This window comes from Rousettus aegyptiacus, unplaced genomic scaffold (assembly GCF_014176215.1).
Source record: "Rousettus aegyptiacus isolate mRouAeg1 unplaced genomic scaffold, mRouAeg1.p scaffold_m13_p_1, whole genome shotgun sequence".
Taxonomy (NCBI): domain Eukaryota; kingdom Metazoa; phylum Chordata; class Mammalia; order Chiroptera; family Pteropodidae; genus Rousettus; species Rousettus aegyptiacus.
Window position 1 is genome coordinate 143,622,073 of NW_023416284.1, and position 25,072 is coordinate 143,647,144.

Consider the following 25,072-nt stretch of genomic DNA (forward strand, 5'->3'; position numbering starts at 1 on the left):
TGCATAATACACGCAAGGCTGCTGATATGGAAATTTTACTGATTAAACACATTTTTTCTAGCTCTGCAAATGGGTTAATTTGTAAGACCTATACAAAGTCTTTTTTTTTTTTTTTTAAATCACATTGCCCTTTAGTAACCAAATACTTAAGAAATATTGTAGCAATATGAGCTGCAGAGGAACTGGAAGGACAATGATCCTACAGTGTTACCAGATGTGTTGAGTTATTTAAGTGGGGAAGAGAGAAAAATGAATGGATTTTTTTCCCCTGAAGGTATCAGATAAGCCCTATTCCCAAATCCAGGAGGCTTGAGTATCACCAATAGGTCTATGAAAGACTGTAACTAAATGCACAGCATCAGATCAGATTACAGTTTATACAAGCAACATCCCAAGATCCCCCTGACGGCTGGATACATAATACAGATCAATCACTCACTAAGAAATGCTATGGTTTTGAAAGAGTTTGAGCTCTGAGACCAGAACTGGTAAAGTGAAGAGGGATTTACAAAGAGAAAGTCTGAACTAAATGTTAAAATGATGGCATGAACTTTTAACAATGAATCTGGTTTTGGATAATCCCAGTGTTTATTTCCCTGAAATTCCAGACCAGGCTGAAGCAAAAAAACTTTTTATTCTCTCATTCCTTTTCTCTTAAATGCAATCAGCAAATATAGACAGATCTGTACTTACAAGTCTATAATTTATAAATGACCTATCCTTCCAAATGGCCATACTTACTTGAGCAAAATACACCTTCATAGCCAAAGACAATCATGAAGGAAAAAGCTTTGGACTCATGGGTTAACAAATCCAGGAAGAGATTATGAAAAGCGGAAATAGCCTAGGGGACCTGAATGTGTCCCAGGCAAGGGTGACTTACCCACTGCACACATAAATCTCTTTCCATTGTCTGAAATGTTTACTTTACTTTTAAAATAATACCAAAGAGAGACATGTTTAAGTATCATCCTCCTTTAAAATTGCAAATATTTCTATAAGACCACAGGGCTACCAGACACATGTACTTTAATAAAACTAATCTTTTTTTCACTACATGGCTTACTACCACAGGTATTCACTTGTTTATATATCTACTGCACTAAAATATAAAAAAGCACTTGCTTAATGAATTTTTCTTCTTCAGGTTTCTGAGGAATAATTTGTTCAAGCAACCTAAAAGGATAGCAAGGACAATCCAGGGAGAATCCAGAAGGCTAAATACTAGACCTTCTGAGGCTAAGAGCCCAAGGCCCAGACTACTTGGTGCTGTGGACAAAAGCAACCATGAGGAAGATTCAAGACTTTTGTTTCTCAGGTATGGGTTAGGAGGTGGGGGGTGGAGGAGGTTGGCAGGCAAACATTTCCTACTAGGAAAAGAAGATAGGCTAAAAGAGCCTCGATGTTAGCTACTCTCAGATGCCCAGCGGATTAGACTGCAATGAAACAGAGCAGAGGACTAGGAGCCAGAGGATCTATAGCTTATTTTGTTGTGAGAATTTCTCTAAGCTATAAAATGATGAGAGTTGCAAAACATAATTCCCCACCCCCCACAATCGGCATTTAAAAATTTTTTTTTAATTTTCAAAATATTTATTTATTTAAATTAGTTTCAAGATATAGTACATTGGTTAGACATCTATATAGTTCATAAAACGATCCCCCCAATTGCTCCCTCTCTCCCCTGGCCCTCCACCTAGCCAGTGTATGAATGCTAACTGTATCTCCTTTGCTGTGCTCCCTCCCCATCACTGTGACCAACTATCAACTACTAATCTGTACTTCTTTGACTCTTCGCCCCATTCCCCCAGCCTCCTAACCTCCATCCCCTCTGTCCATCACCAAATTGTCCACTATATTTGTGAGTCTGTTTTTAATTAATGCAAAACATAATTTTAAAGGTCCTTTCCAGTTCTAAGATTTTGAGCTTCTAGAATTGCAAATCTTGTTATTTATAATTAGGCATGTAAGTTTAAAAACTGCTTTTTTGCTAATTTGTTCTTTCCACATGGACCTTTCCCTCTGTCTGAATTTGACTGATTACTTTCTTTGTGAACTTTTTGTACCCAAGCCCCCTTGGTTCCAATACCTAAAATGATAATCAAACAATTTTTATTTTAAAATTATTTAAATCATTTCTATTTTTTAAATCATTATGACTGGTAGCCTGCTCCACCAGCTGGCAAAGTCTTACTTGGGTCAATTAAAGGTCACATCGCTGAACTCCGGGTCTTGAAGGGCTCTAATGCATAGGAATAATTCATACATATAGGATTCAGAATGATGTCAGGTTTAAGTATAAAGTTGCATCAAACAAATAATGGCACTAGTTGGCCACATCACTTCCCTCTCTAATGAGTAAATATGTTGGGCATTTAGAAGAGTATCTGGAACATAATAAGTCTCAGTGAGTGTTAACTTATTATTCTTCTATACTTCTATTTTATTACTCTGTATTCAATATAAGTCTTGGATAGATGAAGGGCATAATATGGAAACCGAGAGTTGAATGCCCAAAAGTTTTAGAAGAAAGTGGGTTTTAACTGAACAATGGAACACACAAAAAGTCTATTTTAACCCAAATCAAAGATCTCTGTAACACTGACTTCTTGCATCCTGAAACAAATTTCAGATTAAATGACTATCACCATGCTATAAAATTTACTTCAGCTATCTAGAGTAAACAAGAAGAACATTTTCTTCTTGAATTTTTGCATTTTTGGAGGTTGTGGAAATAGCAGCATTACTTAACTGTACATGCAAACGCAAAAATGCGTTTCTTTTCAATTTGTGTCGTGTTTAAATTTTACTCTAAAGAAATGTCATATCTTATCCTTCAATCTTCTAACACCTTAGATTCCAGTGAGCCAGAAACAGTAACCATTCGCAGTGCTAGTGCTGTGAGCTGGCTTCTCTTGCCACCTCATTTTTTGGCTACCAGGGAGGTAGGAAAGTAAGTGAACAGTGAACCCCCAACTGCTATTCTTAAGCAAACTGTTGACCCTTCCCATTTCAATCTCCAGCCTTTCCCTAAAGAAAAGAAACAGTATCCACGTGCACCTGCACCTTACTCAGCACACAGATCTGATATAATCGAACTTTGGAGTGAATTTCTTAAGCAGTTAATTTATAAGACAAATGTCACCAATCTCAGAGAAATATGTAATTGCATCATTCTTTATCTTTTGGCAAGGGTAACTACAATTCAATGATTTTCTAACCAAAAAACTAAAGTGATGCATAACCTCATAAAAGGTGTTGTGATGATTATGCCCTGAGCTATAATAAAATTCTCATTACAAAAAACAGAAATTGAGAGAAGTAGAGAGTAGTAAGAAAACAATAATGAGCAAAAGCACCCTCACTTACATTTCTATACAAAGATGCCTGTTACATGTTCTTAAGGGAAAAAAAGCTGGTTACAAAACAGAAGAGCATGAGAGGTACTTTTAAAACAAAAATGAGGTCAATTTTGTGTCTAGTATGCAGAGAAACACATCTGAAAGGAGAGACAACAAAATAGTAATAATAATGATAATATGGAGGGAAGTGGTAAGAGTCTGATTTTTAAAAATTAATTCTTTAATTTTACGAATTGCTTAAATTTGTAATTGCTTAAATTTACAATGTTTTATAACATTTTCTCCCTCTTTTTATTAATAATCAGATAAAACACTAAACCTACTTCCACGTGTGTGTGTGTGGGGGGGGGGAAATACCCTGCTTTTGGTGTCAAGGAGGCTTCATGCTAAGCTGTATCCACAAATTGATTTATGTAATATATTAATCACTAGTCCCTGGATTAGCAAAAATAAGATCAGCAAGCGGTGGTAAGCATTCTGTGTAGATAAGTTATGCCTTTCTCAATAAATGTGATTCAGGAGCACTGTCAGTTAACATTTGACAGATGGAACAGACACAACAGAACTTAACTAGCAAACCAGAATATTTTGGTTTGAGCACAGGAGCACCTAACTTAAGTTAAAAGTAAAATGCAACTAAATCTTTAGAAAAATGTTATTTATAAACTAATGTGGCTCAATTAAAGCTCTAGATAGCATAAGCTGGAGTTGATGTAATATGGTAGTAGAGTTGCTACATACTTGCTTGGTATATAAAAAAGTGGAGGCTATTACAGATTTATAACCTTTTTTTTTCCCCCCAAAAAAACTTGCCCTAAAAAGGTTATTTTAATCACGGTTTTTACTACAGTGTGGAATGACAAGACAACATGTGATCCATCACTCTATTTAGGAAGTGAATGAACACATGGCCCCTCAGTCTTTACTACTCTTAACAGCTGCTAGTAAAAAAACAGTCATGTGTGTGCACGCATCTGCAATGCCGATGGCATTAATTACACGCAAATTTATTGCACTCCTCCCCCCACCCCCAGGTACAAATAGCAATGCATAAAGCAGCCGCTAAAGTAAAACACCCTTGGGGAAGAATTATTTCTCATATACATCTTGGGAGGAACAAAAGATGGATTTAACATAAATATATCCTTTTAAAAGAGCTTTGGTATTTGAAGGGATAGTGTCAAGATTTTTTTTTAAGCGACAAAACCTATAGAGTCAGTGAAAAGGAATTACAGAAAAATACATTTATAGATAAAAGGTGCTGAATAGTCTGCTAATGGTAACCAGAGCAGTTAGCGTCACTCTTTAGTTCCTCTTCACACGAATGAAGCACAAAGTAGATGAGAGATGCATTTAAAGATGGAAAGACTGACATTACCAAGGTAAGGTAGAGAGGAAATGGTTAAGGAGTAGTGCACTCCCATATAGAGACCAGTAATAATATCTGACATTTGTAAAGCACTTTATCATTTATAAACTGGGTTTCAACAAACTATCTCCATCCAGGTGGATTCAGTCCCCGGTACTCAGTCAGAGCTTTCAGGCTGGCAGCCTTGATGGAGACGCAACCTCTGAAGAACACTGGGAGCAGCAGCAGTGGCCAAATAAGGGGTAAGTCTACTCACCCACCACCTGGGCACAAACAACCCAGATGAGCCCTAATCTGCAATGCTGATTAATATAAATGAGCGGCTTTAATAAAACCATTGATGAACTCTATGAAAGAATGGTTCTCTCCACTCCTTCCTATCAGACAAAGACCAGGTTTAATGAAGACAATGATGAAAGGTCTGTTGTAATAAACACACCAGTAACTCACAGGAGTTCTGGAGAAAGCCTCTAACTTGGCTTTTTGAAGGAAGCCTTTTCAACACTGCCAAATGCGTAAGGCCGAGCTTATTTGTGGGAGGGATGGCAATCTGTTCTAGTGAGCTGGAAGTTCTTTCTGGCTAAGGGGGATGAGCAGAGAGAGAAATGGCACCTACCAGTAGGACAGGTGCAGCAAAAACTAAGCAAATTGATAATCTTAATTTTTAATTTAGAACAGCTGATACATTGGTTTATAAACGCTAACTACTGGTAACATTTGTCAAGGAGGATTCAGGAAAGTTCAGTGAACTAAAGAAAAGTATAAATTCAAAACTGAAGAAAAAAAAAAAGACCCCAAGTTCAGGAAAACGGCTTGAATATAAAGTCTTGAAGTTTAATATTATTTTTGATGAGTATATTCATTCCATAAACATTTTGATAGCCTGCTAGTGCCTGGTACTGTACTAATGCAAGTAGATATAGCCTTAAAAAGATAAAGGCCATTAGTCTGTGTTTCTCACTTAGAAGGTTAATAATGCACGAATAAGCTCTGCAGGACCGCAGGCCAGAAACATCACTTTTTTGACCTCAGTTTGCTTATCAATAGTAGCCCTGTGATTAGAAATACTTAAATGTGCAGTTGTACACATTAAAAAAAAATTCTTAAAATTGTAAGGAATAATTAGCCAAACATATGGATTTTTTTTTTTTTTTTTTTTACTAACAGTAAAACAGTAGTCCAAAAATTTGTTTTTTTGAGTGAAGGTACATAGTTCTTGGCCTTCTGTTTGTCACTGAACAATAACAAATAATCATTTACTTATTTAACCAATGATTAGGCCCTGAAAAAGTGGCAGATAATCTAAATGCTTAAATCAAGGTTAACTTTTCATAAGAAATAAAGGAGGAGATGCTTTTGAGTAGGTTAAAGAAAGCTGGTTGTGTCAAGTCTCTGGCATGACTATAAAAACTTAAATAGTTGCTTATTCATAAAACAAATTCCGACACTATCCGACAACTGTTGTCGGATAGTGTCAGAATCTGGTACACTTTGTTCTGACTGAACTTGCTCTGAGAATTATGTCCACCATTTCACTGATCTGCCTACTTTTCCCCATGTAGCTGATAATTTCTCTTTTCTTTCACTGCTTCACTGAGACCCTCTCAGTGATGTTAAGTGATGTTTTCCAAGTGTAATTTTACCTAGAAGTTAATCTTACCCATGAGAAATACAAGTTCACAATGTGAAACTTCAAAACACTATAATTGTAGTACAGTATTTCATTCAACTGAATAGATACTACTGGTTAGAACACTGCCTAATAATACTGGCTTTCAAAAATTTTAAATTGTAACCCACAGTAAGGGCTGTATTTTACATCATGATGAAGTACATGCACCCATGCATATGTATAAAAATGAGTAAAAAGTTTCAGAAAACGGAAGTTTTATTATCCCTCTATTTTCTACTGTATTCCATTAAAAAAAAAAGGTGTGGCTAGTGATTTGGTAAATTGATGTTAGTACTACCAATAAACAGGATGTGATCTGTGGTTTGAAACATTATCTTACATCATGCTGATAAATGTCATATACAGCTCACACCTTGGTTAACCATCTTAATTGCACATTAAGTTCCCATACAGTTTAAACATTGTTATTCTGAAATATGTTTTGTAAAGGTGTTAATTTCTGTATCATTTTATACCCAAAACATGTAAATTAACTGAGTGAAAATAAGAGGCAGGAGGTGGGATAAAACAGTAGCATTCTTGGGTACTATATAGTATATTCTGTGAGGTACCTATCAATCTTGTTGGTTTATATCACTGATTCTGATTCTTAGCTTTGATCCAAGATTTATAAAAAAAAAATTGGCTTAGACCACATTTGGACAAAGAGTTAAAAATTTTAGGACTTTTCTAGGATACACATACACATCTTGAAAATTCCAAGGATACCATGTCTTTTGGGTAACACAGTTCACTTTTCAGCTTAACTAATTTCTCTTTAAATTGGGCCACCCTAAAAGGCAGATGTTTATAAATTAGAGACATCCTAAAGCTTATACTTTAAAAGCAGCCACAGAAATGAAAGTATAAATCATATGCATTAAAATCCATGCATCTTGTCTAAAACTGTAATTGTATTTCTTCCAAATACCTTCACAGCCCTCCAAAATCTGTGATTCAATGGAATTCTAAAAATAACTTGACCCTACTGGTACTGTTAGGTAGCTAGTCAGACATAAGCGAAAAGGGGAACAAAGGAATAGTGGCCCAGCCCAGAGACCACCCAAAGAACACCATATTAGTAGTTAGAGAATCCCTCCTGCATCCCCAGAGACAAAGGACAGGAGGGCCATAATCTTAGCTGGTTTAATCCGGGCTACAGACGCCTGTGCAGAAGATAATACCCTAATTTGCCTACAATTTAAGCTTCATTATAATACTGCGTTTATGCTTGGAAGTTCATGAATCTAATTATAACACTGAATTCTGGGTAAGGACATGAGCACTAGGCAAAGAGTTATATAGCAGCACAGTGTCAATCAAAATGATCTTGCTTGCCCATCACCTAGGAATGCCTCTGGAACCACCTATCACGGCCCAGATATAATGCACACATTCCCATTTTTGGGTCTTTTTTTTTGCCTTTTTTGCCCTTTTGTGGCTTTTTGTGTGGCTTTTTTGTGGTCCTTTTTACCCTCTTGTTGTGGTTGTTTTTACAGCGCTCTGCTGCAGCTCTCATTGCTGAAACCATGCCTCCTTGGGGCATGCTTTGTCTTTCTCCATGTGCTTCCTCGAAGGCATTCTTTGTCTTTCTAAAATATGTTTTTAATAAATCTTTTCTAAATCTCGCTGACCTGTGATTCTTCACCTATGTCAACAGGGAAGAGCTGAGGCAAAATGCTAACCACATTCCTGTGCCATCCATTCTCTCTCTCCCTTGCCATTGGGTGACACTGAACTCAGCTGGATAGGCCCCAGCGGTGACAGTGCTACATTTCAGAAAATTAGGCAATCTATTTTTTTCCCTCCTTCAAAGAAATCAGGTAGTAGAAACTTGAGGTTGGCCGCATTATACCCCAGAATCAAATATTGGATACCCTTGGGTTGGAAATTTTCCTATTTATAAAGATATACAATTAGCTTTTAAGCTGGTATCTCCAATGCTTAGCACAATGCACACCAAACTTTGTGTTGAATTACCAACATTGTTTTAATATGTGAACTCGTTTTCTCAGTCATAACTATTTCAAAACAAATTTGCAGTAATCACTGTTTAATCACTATTTTCAGAAATTTATATTTGCATATCACCTTATAGCTTTCGAAGTCTTGAACAAATAAAGCCATAAAAGTTTCTCATCACAAATCTGCCATAAAGGTGAGTTCATCATTAATTTAGGGTATTGCTTTAGCTTGCTGAAATTGCATCCAAATCTCTAGAACTCTGATATTTATATAAGATTTCGGATTCTCTATTACATCTTTGGTTTATTAACAGTTTTTCTTGATTTCTTATAGTCCTTTATATTTCATGCCATTTTCAGGATCTAGTTATATGTTGTAAGTTTAGACTTTTTCCTACAACACTCAGAATTATAGAATATTGGAACTAACAGGAATGCAGGGGATGAAGATTATGCTGCCTTCATTTTACATATAAGGAAATTAAAATAAGTTGCTTTTGCTTACCAGTTATTTTTCTAAAATGTTTCACAAACTATTGCTGTTTGTATTGAAATATTTATTCCAATATTTAAAAACTTCTAGTTGTTTAACATATAAATTCTAGTATCAGTAACTGCAAAATTGCAGGCAAAAAAGGTATGGTTCTTTGTTGGCTTCTTAGTATTGTACTTTAGTTAAGCATGAGGATTTGGGAGCCAATTTACTTGGATTTAGACAGCAGCATTATCATTTAGTAGCAGAATTACCTCGAAGAAATGACTTAACCTTTTCCATACCTTAGGAGGGATTAAACGGGTTAATATGCATAAAGCACTTAAACCACAGTGCTACTACATAGAAAACACTAAAAAATATGTTAATATTATTTTTAAATGTTTGGTAGCAATTTTAATAAAGATTAAATCTTCTACATTATAAAATTTATAATTTCATTTGTAAAGTTGCGTAATTAAGACATTAGATAAATAGTCTGAAGAAAAAAGATCTGAACCTGAAATTCTGAGAGGTAAAAATGAGCTATCCAATGTTAAATGACTAATTAAAAAAAAAAAAAAAAAAAAAGCCAGGAACAGGAATTAAGTCTACAGACTTCTATACTTTAGGGCTCTTTCCACTTCTCTTTGTAGCTTTATGTGTCATCTCCAAGGAGTGTAAAATACCTAAGTGCTGCTGTACAGCTCAACACATTATGAAAACGTAAGTCAGCTAGCTACAAGAGTGTAGCTGAAACTGCTTGGTAATGAAATAGTTAACCTGATAGTCTACACAGGGATGTTGTCCTTTAAACACTAAAAGTTGGACACAGAGTATAGTTTTGGTGTTTACTAATGTCTGACTGACTTGCTGTGCACAATGAAAATGGCCCCAAGCAAAGATAATTAAGCCACATGAATAATAACAATTAATTTAATGCAGTTTCCAAAATACTAAAAAAGAACATCTTTGGCAGAACCGAACTCTCCAACAAACCCACTTTAATGTTTTCACCGTTTACAATATCAGAAATGACCTCAAGGTCAGGCATTTGTCAGTTAATGACCTATTGGGCTAATGGCCTTTAGCTTTGCCTTGGGCATGTAAGTCCTCCAGTAGGTCATTAGCTGCCAGAAAAGGGCTCTTCCCCAATCACCATTGCTAAATAAATAATATTTGCTCCTGGGTTAAGGCCCCAAAAGCCAACTTTGGGAATTTTTTTCGTTGAGAATTTACAGCTCTGAGGATTCAAGAAAATGATGGTAATGCTAAAACCAAAATTATAGCAATCCAACTGAGCTATAGGTGGCTACTAATAAAAAGTAGTCACACAGACACTTACGGATGCTCTTAAATTTTCTTTTGCTTATGGTGTTCAAATTCGGTATTAATCTAATGCAGTAGTTACCAGATTACGAAGGCACTGCATTTTGAAATTTCATCTAAAAGTCAATTGTTTGGAGCTTATACTACATTTTCCCAAAATACAAGGTGGCTAGGTTCCCAGGACAGCCCACTAAAGCTTGGTTAGCCCATATGTTAGAAATAGCATATATTTGTAGTTAAAAATAGAATAGAAAACCACAATTATACAATACCTACAATTAAGTAAAATAGAAAAATAAAACTAAATAGGAAATGTTTTTTAAATGATCTTTAAATATTGATAGTTACAGGTAAATTTGGTTTAATAAGATGAAAAGTAGAGACACTCATTCTATCTTAAGCCTATTTCATTTCTAATTATATAATTTTCCTTTTTTTTTTTTTTTTTTTTTTTAAACACAGAGTATACCAAGTTTTACTCTGATTTTAAACTCCAAGTAAAGTTTCTTGGTTCATTTTTCCTCTTGAAAGGAACAAGGATAAGGCAAAAAGATGGATGGTAATTTTTCTGAACTAATAGGTAAGAGAAAGAATGAAAAGCTGGAGGAAAAGGGTTTAAGATGTGTGTATACACTTTGGAGATTTCCTAACATGAAATCAACTGAGTTGTGAACAGTAAGAGACAAAGAAAGTGGCACTGTGTGCCAGTCTACTGAGGTGAAGAAAGGATGGGTGGAGAAGAGATGTGAAGTCAGGTAAGCTGAGGATGCAGAAGACGGAATCAGCTATTCATCTGTCCAGTACTTCTAACTCAGGAGTAAAATCATTAGAAAGGGGAAAAAAAAAAATTAAAAAAAGAGTAATGAATAACTCAAGCTGGGAAATAGATTTTTCCCTCTTTCTGGCTTTGGAGAAATAGCAATTTTTGTTAGAGAAAATGGAGGGATAAAAGCTGGTTTAATTAATTTTATTTCGGGAGAGTAGAAAGGGGGATTTACAAAACTCAAGGATGCTAAATGTACTATAAAATTGTTATAATCGATTTATTTATACCTCTCATGGCAACCATGGTGTTGGTGCAACTCAACCCATTTCTTTGGAAGATGTACTTTGTTGAACTCAGATTTTTTTTTTTTTAATGGGCTTCTACAAATGCCAGACATATAGAAGAAATACTTTTCTTCCTCTTCTTCCTTGTCATCAGGTTTCTGGTTTGACATAGACACTCTGAAAAATGTCCATTTTGCATGACGGCATTTGACCTTCCTATGCCAAAAAGATACTTCATTCCATTGTTTTATGACATCAAGAGGGCAAAGTTCAAGGTTTTAAGGAGATAAATTTTAAAAGAACATACTATTTTGACTTCTTATTTTTTATTTATTTTTATTTTTATTTATTTTTATTTTTATTTTTTTAGGCAAGGCAACCCTTGGTTGACCTCACAGATGGCAAGAACCTTGTCAACTTACAATCCCTTATTTTTTTATGCCTACAGCACCTGGTCTTCCTAGGTGGTCTCCCATCCAAGTACTAACCAGGCCTGACCCTGCTTAGCTTCCAAGTGTCTGCTTATTTCTAGTATGCTTCTCAAAAACTAATCATTTATCACTTTTACTTTAAAGATCAAGGAAGCAGTCTCAGAAAATATATTGCCTGTTTAATATGTGGCTATATTAGCAAACAATAAGAAAAAACTATGAAAAAATTAATTTGGGAATTTTGAAATTGTAATTATATGATAGCATTTTGACTTTATTTAATTGCTATGGAGCTAGTTTTCTTTATTGTTACAATATATGACACCCTACTTACCTTCTATGCATATTTGTTTTAGTCATGAAAATCTGCACTTGAGTGGGCTATATGTAGAAAAGAACATTAATCTTGGGTGTCAAACTAGAGAGGCTGAAAGGTATTAATTCAATAATTTCCACAAGTAATATAGTACAAGACTATAAACACACAAAGTCACAATAATGCCTATTTTAAATGACTATGGTAGGGAAAAATTTAAATTTCATATGGTATAGCATGTTTTTAGGTCCCACTTTTCAGCATGAATTTGAAAGATAAGACAAACATAATCAATAGCAGGCTCTCTATTAAAATATATAGATAGTGTAAAAGGAGGTGATTCATATGTATAAATTGAGCATATTTATACAAACAAAATTCTTCCATGTAAATAACATATTTATGCCTTTAGGAAAGCAAAGTTAATATAAGGAAATACATCAGTTATGTAAGTAATACATCTGTCCCACTGGTTATTTTGAAATATAAGTCACTAATGCTTAATAGAACAGCCTCCAGGAGTGACATCATGATAATGTTCTGGGTGTGTAGACAAGATTTGGGCTAACTCATAGTCTCTCATCTGGTGTATGGTGACAGTCCATTAAATGAAAATGACTATAAAGATTAAAAAAAAAACATTGTGAATTCAATTATTTAAATATTATGGTTATCACTATGTATGTAAAATAAAACACAGTTTTTTGCTTGTTTGTTTTTAAAAGATTACAAGTAGTAATCTATACAGTCTTATTTGCATTGTGGCTTAATCCTTAAATATAAATTCAGTAAATATAAATTCAGATAAACACAGGGACCAGGGAGAACCTGTAATGGTCAGCCAGATTTTTAAATTATAGCGCTTTTCCATTCATGACTTCCCCCAATTATTCAGCATGTCTCACTGATAGTTTGATGCTAAAACACTAAAATTTAGATTCTGGCATGACCCTGTCTTGTCAGTGATGTTCTATATGAACATAATAATTCAATGAAATCAGGGAATTTATGGCTTTAAAAGAGACATTCTTAGGTGTCTTAGTCCGGGGTTTTTAAACAGTAAAGTACTAAAATAAAAAGCTGCCCTTAGGTCCATAATTGAAAATGAATGAAAATGAAAGCATTAATTTTTAAACTCACTCTTGAATTCAAAATCTTGTTAATTCACACTTATGTGACTACAGTTATAACAGTAAGAAGACAATTACCAGAAGATTAATATACCAACTTCTATACTTAGAGATATTTAAAAATCTAAGTGTTACCTAAAGCAATTACCTTGAAGACCCCTAATATCTTCAGGGAAAAGCGATAGGGAGAATAATTGACTTTGCTAATTTTACCCTTGGCAATTATAAAAAGCTCTGAATTTCATATGACTGCAGAACCCTTCATCTAATGGTCTATCCCAGGAGAAGTACAGAGATAAACACATAGAAATTTAGAGAAGAATCCAGTAGCACAAGAAAATGGGAAATTAGTAGAACAAATAAGTCATAAAAAATTAAAGTGGCTACAAATATGCTATCTTTAATTACCAAGTTAAATACACATCCTCAAAGAAAAAGTAGGCTGTCACTGTGAAAAAAACCAGTGACGTACTTTACATACAGAAATTCTGTATTAAGTTCCACCTGCTCACTCATGGCTGCAGTCTCTATTTCCATTGCTGTTGCTGACAATTTTTCTTTCTTATAACAGAGAATTAAAACATTATTAAGTAAAAATCTAACTTTACCAAGACATTGACCATATACAGAGAACTTAAGAAAATTTAATACTGTCCCAAAGAAATATTTATTGCCACCTCCAACTCTGCACTCCCCCCAACCATGTTAATGATCAGTATTATATATACGCAATCAACTTAAGCTTCTGGGAACTCATTTAATAAAACTGGTCCTCGTCTGAGATCTAACTTCACTTTCCTTAAAAATATATTATGATGGGAATACTGCCAAGTATTTAAATAAAAGGAATTTGTTCTGAATATGGTAGATTTGCTTTATCAAAGATAATTCCTGACTTTCAAGCACTTAGTTACCCCTTACAGTCTCCTCAGTAAAATACTGTTTACATGATTTGGAAATCATCTATTATGATTAAAAGGGGGGTACTAAAAGCCTAGATTTGTAGAAGATCAATTACAGACCCCTAGACTCAAGGACTTTCACGAAAAGTGAGCCAATATCTTTTGAAATTGACCTTACAGAGCCTTCAATAACCCTTTGAAAAACAAGGTGCAAATTTTGGATGAACAGGAAGGTTGTACAGAATAAATTTTCAATTCAACACATGATTATCAAATATTTAAAAAAATACCTAAAAAAGAAAAAAGTTTCTCACCAGAGAAGGTCGATAAAATGCAAAAGTGTAAACCTGTGATACCATGAAAGTACAGGGCTCACTGAAAGAGAAGAAAATACCTGATCATTTTTATTTAAAGGAGAAGTTTCAGCCTGAACTGTCACTTGGATGTGTTAAGTTTTTTTTTTCTGTTTGTTTTTGTTTTTGTTTTTATAAATCAAGTAGTGCTACTGAAATCCAGCACCTAATGGAGCAGATGGTGGAGGTCTTAGATTCTGGAACATTTGTAGTGATGCTTCTGAATGCAAAACACTGAGTGGATTTCACAGGCTGTGAATCTGATTTGATTTTGATGGGGGTAAAGCCCCTATTTTTTCTGAACTTGAACCATGCTGAATGAAAGATTGTGTGAATGATACAAGCTAGCTAAGAAAAATAAATACATTAAATACTATTCCCATAGGGCGAAGTGGTTAAAACAAGTGAATATTTATTTGTGTCATTAAAACATGGTTATATATTTCCTTAATACTACATCTTAACCTAACATAATATTTTATCGGACTAGCTTAAAGTAAGTTAAAATTAATGATTAGAGAAAACAGGAATTTGTCTAATGGCAATAAGCCTTGTTTTTTCTTTAAATTAGGGCCAGGCTGAGGGATATTACTAAAATGTCGACCTAGTGATTATGTCCAGACATTTCTTCCTCTCAGGTATGAATGGCCAGTATATGTGGCCAGATCTAGTCATGTGCAGATCAAGGAGCCCAGAAATAAACCATACCACACTTTCTGAGACCTTCTCCTTCTCTCAGACTCAAGTTTCATCAAAGACCACAGCAAGTATGATAAAGAGATGAGGTGGACTATTGTAGTCAGAAAGTAGCTTCCAGGGACAATGAATCAGTCACCTTTCTGCTACCATGTGAATTCCAATAAAAGAGAGAATTTAGTGAGACCCATTAAAGTAGACTATACACATAGAAAACAGAGCAATTTGAGGGTAAATAAAAATAAAAGGAATGGCTAAAAGGTAATAAATCTCTGGAGGGAGGTTTGAAATGATCTATTATTCCATTTATATGGCTGATTGATTCATTTCTTAGTTTAGCTTCCTTTTCATGTGACTATAAACTATATATGAAAGGTACTATACCATTTTCTTCCTAAAAACTAGCAGATCTGTCCCTTGAAAAATATGCTAGTAGACAAAAGCATGAGGAGAGATAGGACAGAAAGCTACTCGTCTCCCAGAATTCTCTGTAATTTCCAGAGTTTCGGCTGGGCACATGGCTAACCACAATAAAGTTTTCATTTCTTAGCCTCCCATACGGCGAAGTGTGGCTATGTTACTAAATTCTGCCAAAAAGATATAAGTAGACAGATCTCGAATAACTTCTGAGAAATGTATTTAAAGTGGTGACATTATATAATTTATCATTCAAATTGGGACACTTGAGAGTAAAAAGGAGTGCTAAAATAATTAAAATTTTATATTTTTTAGTGTGTATTTATTAACTAATAATTGATTTTATTCTACTGATGTACTTGTCGAGTAGTTCTATTCAAAAACTATTTGCAAAAATAAAATTTTAAAAGAAATAAAAATAACATTTATGTACATTAAAACAAATAAAAAATAACTTCTTTATATTGATGATCTGAATAAATTAACCAGTAGAATAATTATTTTTGGTATACATTCACATATTTTAATTGGCTTCTTAACCATATCTATCTCTAATATTTTGTCATTGGCACTTTTCTGAAGAATGTGTTTTTAAAAATATGGTATTTTAAAATAAAACTGCCAGCAATATTCTTCACAGTTACATTTTATGATTAATTAATTTGAAATTATTGATACCTTCAATTGAGTCTGATTAATAGACTATAATATTTTTAATTGAGGAAATGCTCTTTCTACTGGTTCTGAGTTACCTGACAAGCTCAGAGCACATTTGGTAAATGGAGGATATACTCAATTCTAATTCTTCTTCAAACTGAAAAGTGTAACTATTTCAGCTCAAATATTTCCAAGGTACTTTTTCCTTCCTTAAGAGCACTTTTCTTTGACAAACATTTTTATAAGATAAACTTGTCAAGTAATTATCCCTATGACTCTTTAGAACGTTTTGTCAAAATGAGATGCTGTAAAATCTAGGCCTTCTCAATTTCATTTCATTCATGTGCAATGTATAATTTTTTCAAAATAGGGGCACTATCAAAAGATTCTTCCTTCACAGTGGTATACTCCAAATCATAATTAAAGAATTTCAAATTTTAAACTTGTTTAGCATTTAAGTTCTTACTATTTATTTTGGTCCATTCTTGTCTTGATTTATAGGGAAAAAGCTAATGTCGGCTTTGTTTTCATTAATTGTAATTCTCTAATTTGGTGTTCCATTCGTTGAATTTGAGAGAAGATTTCCACTTGGTGTTGAACAAAATGTCACAAAATTTTAACAACTCATTTATAACAAGGTTCAATACCATTACTGGATAGAAAGATTTCTAAAATCTGACTGATGATGGGCAACAAAGAGAAGGCAAGTACTGCTGTGCTGGAGCATATCATTGTGTTTAACATCAGCTATATCCTCAAAACCTTGTAGTTCAGCGACTCTGACTTCAGAGATACTTGTAAAATTTTATAACAATAGCTTCTATTTTTATTGGTAGACGTAATTATGAATTATGGGTATACCACAACCAATTCCAACCACTCCATAGGTATCTCAATGTAGTAAGAACATTGTTTTTACCACAACACTGTGTGTGCTTCCACAAAATTTGTACTTGTGTTATTACTATAAACTAATAATTCTATCTCCCCATGCTGAACTTTTAAACTGAATTTCCAATCTTACTCATAATGGCTTACTTCTGATGGCATATATTTCTAAAGGCTGTACGTTGATTCTATGAATGAATAGAACTAAAATGATTTAATTACTTGAAGTACCCGATGACACTTAACTAAAACTAGAATTATTTAGATATTTGCAGAGTTCTTCTGCCAATGGAGCCAAAAAATATAAAGCTATTGCTTCCTTTTTTCTATGTACATAAAAAAAACTTGTAGTCGAAAGGACAGAAATTAGAATAATAGTCATTTATCTAAATAAAATTTAGGCTTTGCAGAGTGTTATGAATATATACCTTCTGCAGCTGCATGTGATAAATCGTCATTTTCAGGAAGTCTCCGTCGAGTAACTCCTAACTTTGGAAGTAGATCCTGACACTTTTTCTGCATATCTGACTCTCCTTTCTCATATATTCAGTGATGCTACCCGGGCCTCCACAGTGGATAGTAAAGGTCGACAAACTTTTGCAAGTTACACATTCCTTATCAACTTCTTCGAGAAACAAATCCAGTTAAAAAATGAAATATATACTTTTATTGAGCTTCCTGTTGCCAAAGGTTTATTGCCTAAACAAAGTGTTGTCAAATATTAAACTAGTTAAAGCTTTACATTATACAATCAAGCACATTCAGTCTACTCTCTACTCACTCTACACAGCTTTCATTTCCCACACATACTTCATAGACATCGAACCTCTAACTTTGTTTCCCACTGAATTTTTGAACTGGAACCTGGTGGCTTTGTGTCTCTTTAAGGCCATGTGTGGGCCTTAGAATAATTGGATGATACACTAACTGGCCAGCTGAGGCAGTAGTGTCAAATTCTTCTCTTACCGCCAGAGATAAAGGAGTTAGTTAATTGGCCCTACATATTCACTATCAGTAATTGTCCCGAATTCTGTCCTTGAATGGGAGGTGTCTGAAAGAGTTAAGTAAAGAGATGAATTATTGCTAGTTTTCTTTCAGATTTAACATTGTTTCTTAATATAATTCTCTGCTGTACATGGGTTTCACATACTACTAGCCTACACTAGATAAAAACTGAGGCAGAGGCTGGAAATGTAGAGTAGAGATCTATCAAACCCATGCTGGCTTATTCTAATGTAATTATTAGCAGTCATTCTCGGTTAAGAAATTAAAAATCCAAGAGAAATGCTAAGTCAGATAGGATTCTGTGACAGCAGACTTATACTGAGATTGACCTTAGCAAGCCCAGATGTATACTCTCATGACCTTCAATGAAACGAGATCTGCCCTTCTCAGTCCTTCCTTCCTCCTCCCTCTCTCCTACTGACTGGAGTGGGAAAACAATGGCAATTATCTTGGGCCACAAAGTGATCAGATAAGGACTGCAGAGCAGTAAGACGGAAGGAGCCTGGGTTCCTGGCTTTGTAGACTCACCATGCCAGTCTTGGCCTGCCTACTTCTAGATACTTTTACATGAGAAAAAATAAACACCATTCTTGTTTTGTCTACTGTTATTTTACAGTCACAACCACTTCTAGGTATTATTTCTATAAAGAAAAATCTGGAATGAGGAAAACTGATGTGTAAAGATGTTTACTTCAGGACTACTTATGATAGTAAAAAAATTAGAAGCAACGTAAATGTCCGAAAATGAAGAATTTGTTAAATAAATAATATAACATCTAAATAATTGACTATTGTGCAGCTATTAAAAGGTTTATAAAAAAATTAATAACATGTGAAAATGCCCACATCATAAAATAAAGTGGGAAAAAATAGGCAGGATTAAAAAAACCTTATACATGCAAATTTTCACCTATGTTGCTAAAAACTCCACATATATAAAAGTATGAAAAGCAAAAAAAGACTGAAAGAATATACAACAAAATATTAACTAACAGTGATTATCTGTGGATAGTAAGATTATAGGTAATATTTATTTATATCTTCTTTATATTGACTATTTAATACTATCCCATAATTAACAAATAATTTTATCTATAATCAGAAAAAAAAATAAATTAATTTCTAAATTTTTTCCTAGCATTTGCTAGTTCTATCTGGTGTTGACACGGCCATCATCATCATCATCATCATCATTGCCACAATTTTACCGAGCATCTGTAGATGTGGAGTTGGGGCGGCAGGGTACACAGACCTCTTACCTCCTGCAGTCAACCAAGAGTCACCTAAAGGCCAACCAGACACAAGCAAACCCAGCCCAGTTTTACCTTGGTGTTCTGTAGCAGAGCTAGTCCATTGCAGGCATTTGCTAGAAGAAAGTCTCCACTCAGGATAGCTATTTTATTTCCAAAATGCATGTCTTTCAGTGGCCCATCAGAAGATTGCAATTCATTTAAATTTACTATCCCGCGATGTACAAGGAGAGCAGTATGGATAAGTTCTGTGATCTCTGCCAAACTTCTTTGACTAAAACATAAAGGTAAGACTTGTTTGAGTGTCAGGAGCACCATCTTATCACTAATGCCAGACTTCAGTTTTCAACCATAAAGAATTTATACATTAGTCTATTTTTTTAGGTTGTTTCTTTTTAATAAAGTTTTTAAATTGAAATATAAATGACTTACAACTATATTAGTCTCAGGTGTACAACATAATGATTCAACATTTGTATATACTCCAAAATGATCACCCCAATAAGTCTAGTTCACATTGATCACCATACATAGTTATAAGTTTTTTTCCTTGTGATGAGAACTTGTAAGATATACTCTTAGCAACTTTTGGGTATAAAATGTAGTATTATTAACCACAGTCAGTATACTGTACATTACACTCCCATGACTTATTTATTCTAAAACCACAAGTTTGTACCTTTTAACCAACTACACCCATTTCACCTACCTCCTACCCCCCTCTCTGACAGCCAGGTTTTTTGTTGTTTTATTTTTAGGTTCCATATATAAATGAGATCACATGGTATTTGTCTTTTCTGTCTGACTTATTTCACTTAGTATTTTGAATTCTGTTGCTTGTTTTTGAAGTTTTGAAATGTGCTTTATTTATTCAACCATGCCATATTCTAATGGGTACATGGTGTTTTTACTTGGCATCAATTATGAGTTGCTTTTGAAATAATTCAGTATTATAACAGAATTTAAGGTTACTGATTTCTTCATTCCTTTGGAATGACTCTGCCAACAGGGTACAGGTTCCATTTTATTCCAATTTGTGTTGGAGTAATGTACGAGTCCATAATATATATTAATGTCAATAATGTTTATGTCCATATAGTGGGTCCACTAGCTAATACAGCATTGCCACATATGTCATGGAAATCAGGTGTACATTTCTGATGGCTCTGCCTTGCTGAATGCTTCAAACTTACAAATGACTTACTACATTTTGGCAGAGGAAAACGCCGTGAAGCTAAAGACAGAACTGCGGCAACTCCAGCTGCTGATTTGGTTGCAATTTCATATCAACTGTCTTTGCAAAAAGGCTTTCACGAATTTTTATTAGAGGCCTCTCCACTGAGTAGTATGGTATCTATAAGCAGATGTTGACACCTTCCTTCTCTGTATCATTCCTCACTCTCTACCCAACAAGTCACCAGGATAACTAGAGAAGCTGGCCAGTGGACAGCTACCCTTCACAGTTCTGTTTATTTTGTTCTCAGTATAACTTCCTCATCTCTGTAACTTTAGGATTTCTGAGAATCCTTTCTAGTATCTAATAGAACTCCAGTATAAATGGGAATGTAATTTGTGCCAGACATTAGGCTAAGCACTTTTATACATTATCTTGTTTAATCCTAAATGCAAGAAATGGTTTAGATTTAAACCTCATTATATCCCAAAGAAAACCATTGAGAATGGAGGCTTATAAGACTACTCAGCAGTTAACAAAAAATATTTTTTAAAAGGAGCTAAAATTAAAAATTACCCTTTAAAAGAGCACCTAAAAGAAAGGAATAAAAAATGTATTTTATTAGTACCTTGCAAATGTTTTATAGTTTACAAACCCGCTCACTATAAAAATGCATATTGTTACATTTCATAAAAATTGAACAATGAGATTATGGGCAAGAACAGAACTCAAGAAAGGTTAAGCATTGGTTAAATCTCTCATGCAGTTGAGCTTATGAAAGTAATAACCAGGTAAGCAAAAAATTGTGTTTTGAATTACTCTAAGGATGGAAATGAATGATTCTGAGCTTTGAATAAAGATATCTATAATCATAAAATAGTATCTGTTAAATAAATAGCAATCTTGAAATGCTACATGGCCAGAAACAACAAAAACAGTGATAATAATGAAAGTGACAACCCATCATTTGTATACTACCTACTATTTACAAAGAACTCTCAATTATCTACTTATGATTCTAATTGCAGTAGGTCTGAAGAGGTTAAATCTGATCAGAACATTCAGTTTATAAAGGACAAGGCTGAAACTCAGAGTCACCCTATAATGACCAATAATAATTTAAAATGTTTATTTACCTAATGAATAGTAAATAAATAGGGAGGGGTAGGCAAAGTTATCAATGTTACCAACAATTGTATATGCCCACCATAAATAAACCTGTCCAATTTTCATCCTTGAGTTTTAAGCGCTGAGGAAGAGAATTTTGCTAAGAGAAAGTATAGTATGACCAGATTTGTCTCTTTTGTTCATAGTAACTGGGGAAATGAATCAAATTGTTTCCAAATCATCTGGTTAGAACCAAATCAAGTGATTTAGCCCCATCAGGAACCTGGATAACAGTTCTACTTCCACCAGTAACGTCAGGCTGTGGGCAAATCGCTTAAGCTTTCAGGCCCTTGGTCTTCTCATGACTAAAAGGAGGACAACTGGAGAAACGGTCTCTTCCAGTTCTAAGATTCACGGATTTCAGTTCTAAAATTTAATATTCAGTTCTAAACTTCTAAGATTTGAGAATTTAAAAAAATGATGTGGACTAACAGTTAATTGTTGTTGTTGTTGTTTGCTATTATTGGTACCTACTTTTCTATAGGAAACAAAAATAAAATTATTGGTCATCTTGAAATCTGTCCTGCAATTCCCCTATCTAGTACTGTGCTCTTAAGATTTTATCACCAGATAAACAACTCCAAATCACACTGTGCAAGAGTCTAATTTAGTGTGCAGCAGAGAAGCAGTATGAAAGAAGCTGGGAATATTTTCTTCTCATTATCTTCTTCCTATTTTAGCCACCCAAAGCAATCTAGTAAACTTTCAGTGTACTGGATTTTAAAAATTATTGTAAATAAAAGTCTTCAAGCCATTTTACGTACATATATTTTAGTAATCTTGGATATTTTTCATGCTAAATCTTGATTGGAAAAGAGTCACAAATGAATACCATTTATGTTAAGTAATCAGAATAAGGAAGTAATTACCACATTGGATGTAACCCAGAGGATTAATCGATGTTTTCACAAGAATTTTCACCAAATTGCTTTCTTTCAATTATATGTTAAACAACTTCATTTGTTTTGATCCATTTTCTTCCAACATTTCTCCAATTTTTTTTTTAGCACTCTAAGCTTTAGAAAGGATGGCAGATACTGCTAGTTACCACCTATTCACTCTTTCCTTCCTCACTACTAACACACCCTTGATTTTATTTGGAGTGACAATGTACTCAAAAACACTCACCTCTCCAGGATTCCCTGAGGCTAGAGGTGATACTGTAGCACAGTCTGGCCAATAAATATAAGTTCACTAGGTGAAGTTCCTGAGAATTGTACCGAGTTTTTGATTTAAGGGCCAGATTCAGCTGATGTGTACCTTTGGCATTCTGGGCTTATCCCTTCCTCCTGTCTGGAATATAACCCAGCAGCCTGGAGGCACAGTGGAGACCTAAGGATCCTAAAGAGGGCGCCCTTCCCAACACAAGAACGGTGAGCAGGAGGAAAGGCGACCCCGGGGCCCGGGAAGACTTCTTCATGAAAGCTACACCAGCTCTGATATACCCATCTCTAGATCTTTTGCTATCTGAGATAAATAAACACTGCATTCCCTTAAGCTACTGTTTGTTAGAGTCCTGTTATACATAGTCAAATAAATTCCTGAAAGATACATGCAATAAAAATTATACCACAAAAATAATAAAGACATTTTACATTTCTATTTCTGTACTCTGGTTTTATTTACCTAATAGTATCTCTTGAAGATAGTGCCACATTATTTACAGATAGAAAAGTTCCACATTATTTACAAATAGAGAATCTCCTTGTTCTGTTTAATAGCTGTCTCTTCAGAGGTACATTGTATGGATATGCCGTGCAACTTTTGAGGTTGTAGGGGGAACGATAAATCTATATTTGTTTAGAGCATTCTTAAGAACCAGCTCATGTGTCACTTCTGTGAAGTCTTCCTTCACTTCCCCAGAGTTAGCGCCTTCTGAGCTTGAAAGCCTCTGACCATAGTGCAATCATTTATTTTATTATACTGTAATTATTTCTTTAGCCATGTATCTTCCTGCCACCTCTCTCCTTCACTATACTGTAAATTATACTAACCTACTTCCCTGGGTTGCTTATAAATATTTGTTAAATGAATAACTTTTACTTAGCAATCTATTTTATAAAGATAGAGGGGACTGTTATCATTCTTGGTTTCAAAAGCAAAGGAATGATATAAACTAAAAAGTCAGGTTTATAGAATCAGAGTTAGAAGTGACCCCAGAGGTCAATTAACCTCAATTAACCTCCTCCAGGGATGAGTGATAACAAATTACACAGAAGCCAGGTCCGCTGATGAATGGTTTTAATTATGAGAACCTGTTCTTTATATTAACTTAAAATCTTCTTAAATGTTTTACATTTTTAAGTTGGTGTTAAAATAGGAGTGTCAATTGTGTTTCATCACACAGGCAAGAAAGATAAAAGACAATGGAGTCTTCTTTCTTTTTCTTTCTTATTCTGTTTTTTCCTTTCCCTCCTTCTTCCCTCCTTGCTCTCCTTCTTTTTGAGGGGTTTAACAAAATACAGAAAAGTTCAGAGAATAATATAATTAATATAAAATATTCCACTTAGAAATAACAAATGTTTACATTTTGTCATTTTTAATAGTTTTTAAAGATGCATTTAAAAATTTTTTATTCGAGGGAATTTTCAAACATATAAAAGTGGGAAATACAGCATAAAGAATCTCTGTGGACGTTAATCCTGTTTCAGCCACACCTTTCATTCTCCTTCCAGAGTATTTTGAAGCAAATGCCAGATATCACGTCATTTTATTTGAACATACTTCAGATATCCTGTCTTTAAAAATGTCTAATAGCAATTATGGCTCCCACTAAGTAAAGTAATTACTTTGAGTCAATGAATTACTGTATGCTGAGCAATTTTATATAAAATAATTTTGTAAGCATAATAACTCAATTAACAGATTAATAAATAAGATAATGTAAAACTCACAACAGCTTTCTGAAGTAGGCATTATTATTTCCACTGTACAGAAGGGAGTTGGGCTGGCAGACTAAATAACTTGCTCAAGTTCACATAGCTAGTAAACAGCAGAGCTGGATTCAAGCCCAGTACTCTTTATTCTAAATAAAGCCTGGCTCGTTGCATATCAATAGAAAACTAATAAGAATCCCAAACACAAAATGTGCAAAATTCAGAGTGTCTCTGAAAGTATTAAGATGGCAGGCAAAAATTATTTTTTAAAATCATTTTATTTTAATCTTAAAAGATTTTTTAAATTGTAAAACTGATTTTTATGTTCATGTGGGAAGAATAAATTTGAAAATTACAGAGAAAATTTTGGAAAAGAAAATAAGAGGCCTGCCATTCTAGATGTTAAAACTTATTATGAGGTGATTGCAATTTTAAGAATTGTAATAATATCACAAGAACAAACATATAGACTAGGGGAACAGAGTCCAGAAAGAGATCCAAATCTATTTGGAAAATAAATTATTTATGGTAATGAAAATAACATTTCACACTGTTTGGGAAAAGATGAATTCTTCTTACAAAAGATGTTGGG

General features: G+C 34.2%; 1 protein-coding gene across 4 annotated transcripts in view; it reads right to left on the reverse strand.

The window, feature by feature from the left end:
* The window catches only part of PDSS2 (decaprenyl diphosphate synthase subunit 2), a 212,975-nt gene that overhangs the window by 71,033 nt on the left and 116,870 nt on the right, over positions 1-25,072 (reverse strand). For all 4 annotated transcript variants that reach the window (XR_001598218.2, XR_001598219.2, XM_016155738.2 and 1 more), the window contains exon 3: positions 19,339-19,537. Coding sequence is in view for 2 of the 4 variants with exons in the window: in XM_016155738.2 (XP_016011224.1) it covers positions 19,339-19,537 (199 nt within the window). In the remaining 2 variants the exon portion in view is untranslated. The remainder of the gene's footprint in view (positions 1-19,338; positions 19,538-25,072) is intronic.